This window comes from Lactuca virosa, chromosome 4, assembly GCF_052849685.1.
Source record: "Lactuca virosa cultivar CGN04683 chromosome 4, Lactuca_virosa_CGN04683_v6, whole genome shotgun sequence".
NCBI classification, from domain to species: domain Eukaryota; kingdom Viridiplantae; phylum Streptophyta; class Magnoliopsida; order Asterales; family Asteraceae; genus Lactuca; species Lactuca virosa.
The window spans coordinates 21672805-21677050 of record NC_136429.1 but is presented as its reverse complement, the minus strand read 5'-3'; the positions used below and the strand labels follow the sequence as shown (position 1 = coordinate 21677050).

At 40.6% G+C, this 4246-nt stretch overlaps 1 protein-coding gene across 1 annotated transcript; it reads right to left on the bottom strand.

Annotated features, from left to right (window-relative positions):
• Positions 1–1356: 1356 nt before the first annotated feature.
• Positions 1357–1935, bottom strand: LOC145104175 (L10-interacting MYB domain-containing protein-like). The gene is made up of 2 exons (XM_079041458.1): positions 1618–1935; positions 1357–1542 (listed from the first exon to the last, which is right to left on the bottom strand). The coding sequence occupies exons 1-2, from the start codon at positions 1933–1935 to the stop codon at positions 1357–1359; spliced, it is 504 nt and encodes a 167-aa protein (XP_078897584.1).
• Between the last annotated feature and the right edge of the window lie 2311 nt (positions 1936–4246).

Sequence of the window (4246 nt, the reverse complement as noted above, 5' to 3'; positions counted from 1 at the left end):
AAAAAGAAAAAGAAGATTGATGTGTCCAGAAAAGAATTTCTGAGTCTACAAGCCAAAGTAGATCAGATTCTTGCTGCGGTTAAGCCCACTCAACTGCAACCTGAAGACTTACCAGGACCGCAGTCCCTTATTGAAAGAATCGAACGACTTGAAACTCGTGAACGCCTAGCTGCTGAGCGAATTTCTTTAAAAGTTGAAATGGGAATTCGATCCCTAGATACAAGTCGTCAGGCTGATCATAAGCAGTTTATGGCTACTGCGGAGCGCCTCATCTCTAAGGTATCCGCAATCAAGGCAGATCTACAAACAGCCATTACGGACCAGTCAACTCACTCACAGAAGCTGATAGCTGAAACTCATACTACCTATGAGTCCACCATCTCGGTTCTACAATCTACCATCAACAGACTTCAACGCTCTCTATCTTCCAACTTTCATGGTCCTGAGATTCTTTAACTTACCAAGGAGATTCATCGACTGCTCTTCAACACCGCCATCCCAGACAATCAGCAATTGGCTGATGCTCTCAAAGCTCAATTCCAGGAGGTGTGTGCTAAAGTCGATGGTCTTAAGCAATGGCTTGAGGATGCTCCGGTTTTGCATTCCTCAAGAGGGGGAAGTGATGAAGACCATCATTCAAACAACATCTCTCAACATAGGAGCCCCCTGTCATAAATGAAAATTTTCCCTCTCCGCAACCATCTCCTCACAAGAATCCAAGCCATTAGACACCACCGCAACATCAGTCTCCACCGCAACAGAAAATCATTCAAGAAACTACTCCCTCTCCTGAGGGACCGGAGACTCCTCCCCACTTCAAGAATCTAGCATCCAACATGTCATCCAAACATTCCAATGACTCTCCCGCAACGAAACAGAAGAAAGGAGATTGGAAAGCAGCCAAATTTGCTGAACTTATCTGGAGAGAAAATGGATTCGACATCACCCTAGATGAATCCTTAGTCAATTCTTGGATCAATCCCCACCGAAGATTGCTGGATGATGACTATAAACCCTATCTTACTTTTGCTGAACCCCCTTCTGACGGTTACTGGGATGTTCCAATCTCCCCCAATGCTAAATACTTCACTGTATTTGAGCAGTTTGACCGCAGCTTACCTGATCACAAGAGACTGCCCATGGAATTCGAAAGACTCAATTGATTCTATGCTAAACTTGCTTCTTCAATAGAAAAAATCTGGTCTAATGATAGACCATCCGCAGTCAAGAACTTTAAGCCCCGGAAATTCATGAAAGCTGACTTTATCCAGTATACTCTTACAAGAAGGAATTAGGACTACGTCTTCACCCAAGCTGACTTCCCATGCATGAATCCAGAAGAAGTCTTCCTGATAGCTAAGGTGTCTCTTCCATCTCTGTATCCTCAAAATCATGTGTACTGAAGGTTTCATTGGGATGAGGTGGTGTCGAAGATGGCCCCCAACTGTGAACACCGGTCGAGGTCGCCCCATCAAATAGTTGGGTACAAAGATTAGGGCAAGGGAGGGGTGCATTTCTCAGCTTATCTATATAATTGTTCAGCTGTTTGAAAATTTAATAAATATTGTTAAAGTAGTAAAAAAAATAATCTAATTTAAAAAATATGTATATATATACCTTTGCTTCCGCTTCCCATTCTTCATTAGTCATGTTAAAAGAATTTGTTACGGGATTGTAAATATTTCCTGTTTTGTTTTTAAGTTTTAACCACACTGCATACTTTGCTTTTAAATAGTCGTATCGGTTTTTCATTTGTCTTTTGTCGACAACAAAATTATGATCTGTTTTCAATTTCTCCGCTACCACAGCCCATGAGCTTGCTTTTAGGCCACTACCCTCCCGGCCATTACTTGTTAATTCTTGTATACACGCTTCCAAAAACGTTTTGTCCACCAATTCCGACTTCCAACTAACCCTAGTTCTTTTATCCGTCATGTCTATTGTAAAAAAGAAAAAAAAAGTAGCTAAATCATTCACATAACACACATTTACAAATAAATCATCCACATAACACATGTTTACAAATAAATCAAGGAAAAATGTGATTTCATCGTATTTTCAACAACATAAAACAATCTTTTATAAACAAAAACACATAAATGTGATTTCCTCATACAAAATAAATTTTGATCTCATAAGCATATAACAATCTTTTATAAACAAAAACACATTATGAATTGATTTTATAAGCATACAACAATCTTTAACAATCTTTTATATACAAAAACACATAAATGTGATTTCATCATATTTTCAACAACATAAAACACTCTTTTATAAACAAAAACACATAAATGTGATTTCATCATACAAAATAAATTTTGATCTCATAAGCATATAACAATCTTTAATTTCTGATTTCACACAAGAATATACAAACATATTCAAACATTAGTTCATCTCAAAAACATTATGAAGAGTTCATGTCAATTGATTTTATGCTAACCCTTCAATCTAATTGAATCCAAGATTAATGAAAGAAGTAATTTCAAGCTTTGATTTCAGCATGAAATCAGTAATTTGATAACAAACATCAACGGTTTTTTGATTTCAGGAAGAAAAAGCAAAACAGAAAAAAAAAAACGCAGAAACATACCTCACCGGCGCTGTGTGCTTGTCGTCGGTGCTGTGTGGTCTTCGCCGGAGAAGATGGCGCAGGGGGTGTAGTCGATGTGCGATGGAGGCGATGAGCTGTTGGGATCGCTTTTTTTGTACAATTTTGGCGAAGGAGGCTGAGGCGAGAAAGGGCAAAAAAATCGATGGAGGCGTCTTCTATCTAGTCAGGAGGTATTTTTTGACGGACCGAGTAAGTAGAATGGGTTGGAATGGGCTGACCGAATCAGCTAATATATGTCATTAACAAACATCTGATTGCTGACTGGGTCAGCAGTCAGCACTGACCGGACCCGGTAAGTTCAAATCAAACAGGCCCTTACCAGGACCGCGGTCCCTTATTGAAAGAATCGAACGACTTGAAACTCGTGAACGCCTAGCTGTTGAGCGAATTTCTTTAAAACTTGAAATGGGAATTCGATCCCTAGATACAAGTCGTCAGGCTGATCATAAGCAGTTTATGGCTACTGCGGAGCGCCTCATCTCTGAGGTATCCGCAATCAAGGCAGATCTACAAACAGCCATTGCGGACCAGTCAACTCACTCACAGAAGCTGATAGCTGAAATTCATACTGCCTATGAGTCCACCATCTCGGTTCTACAATCTACCATCAACAGAATCCAACGCTCTCTGTCTTCCAACTTTCATGATCCTGAGATTCTTCAACTTACCAAGGAGATTCATCGACTGCTCTTCAACACCACCATCCCAGACAATCAACAACTGGCTGATGCTCTCAAAGCTCAATTCCAGGAGGTGTGTGCTAAAGTCGATGGTCTTAAGCAATGGCTTGAGGATGCTCCGGTTTTGCATTCCTCAAGAGGGGGAAGTGATGAAGACGATCATTCAAACAACATCTCTCAACATAGGAGTCCCCCTGTCATAAATGAAAATTTTCCCTCTCCGCAACCATCTCCTCACAAGAATCCAAGCCATCAGACACCACCGCAACATCAGTCTCCACCGCAACAGAAAATCATTCAAGAAACTACTCCCTCTCCTGAGTGACCGGAGACTCCTCCCCACTTCAAGAATCTAGCATCCAACATGTCATCCAAATATTCCAATGACTCTCCCGCAACGAAACAAAAGAAAGGAGATTGGAAAGCAGCCAAATTTGTTGAACTTATCTGGAGAGAAAACGGATTCGACATCACCCTAGATGAATCCTTAGTCAATTCTTGGATCAATCCCCACCGAAGATTGCTGGATGATGACTATAAACCCTATCTTACTTTTGCTGAACCCCCTTCTGACGGTTACCGGGATGTTCCAATCTCCCCCAATGCTAAATACTTCACTGTATTTGAGCAGTTTGACCGCAGCTTACCTGATCACAAGAGACTGCCCATGAAATTCGAAAGACTCAATCGATTCTATGCTAAACATGCTTCTTCAATAGAAAAAATCTGGTCTAACGATAGACCATCCACAGTCAAGAACTTTAAGCCCCGAAAATTCATGAAGGCTGACTTTATCCAGTATACTCTTACAAGAAGGAATTAGGACTACGTCCGCACCCAAGCTGACTTCCCATGCATGAATCCAGAAGAAGTCTTCCTGATAGCTAAGGTGTTCCAAAACAAATCTGAAAAGTATCCTAAGATGAATATAACATTTGAAAGGGCAAGC

Coding starts and splice junctions, on each gene's coding strand:
- LOC145104175 (XM_079041458.1), bottom strand. CDS start 1,935: ATGACGGATAAAAGAACTAGGGTTAGTTGGAAGTCGGAATTGGTGGAC. Junction 1,543..1,617: donor AATGGGAAGCGGAAGCAAAG/GTATATATATAC, acceptor ATTTTCAAACAG/CTGAACAATTATATAGATAA.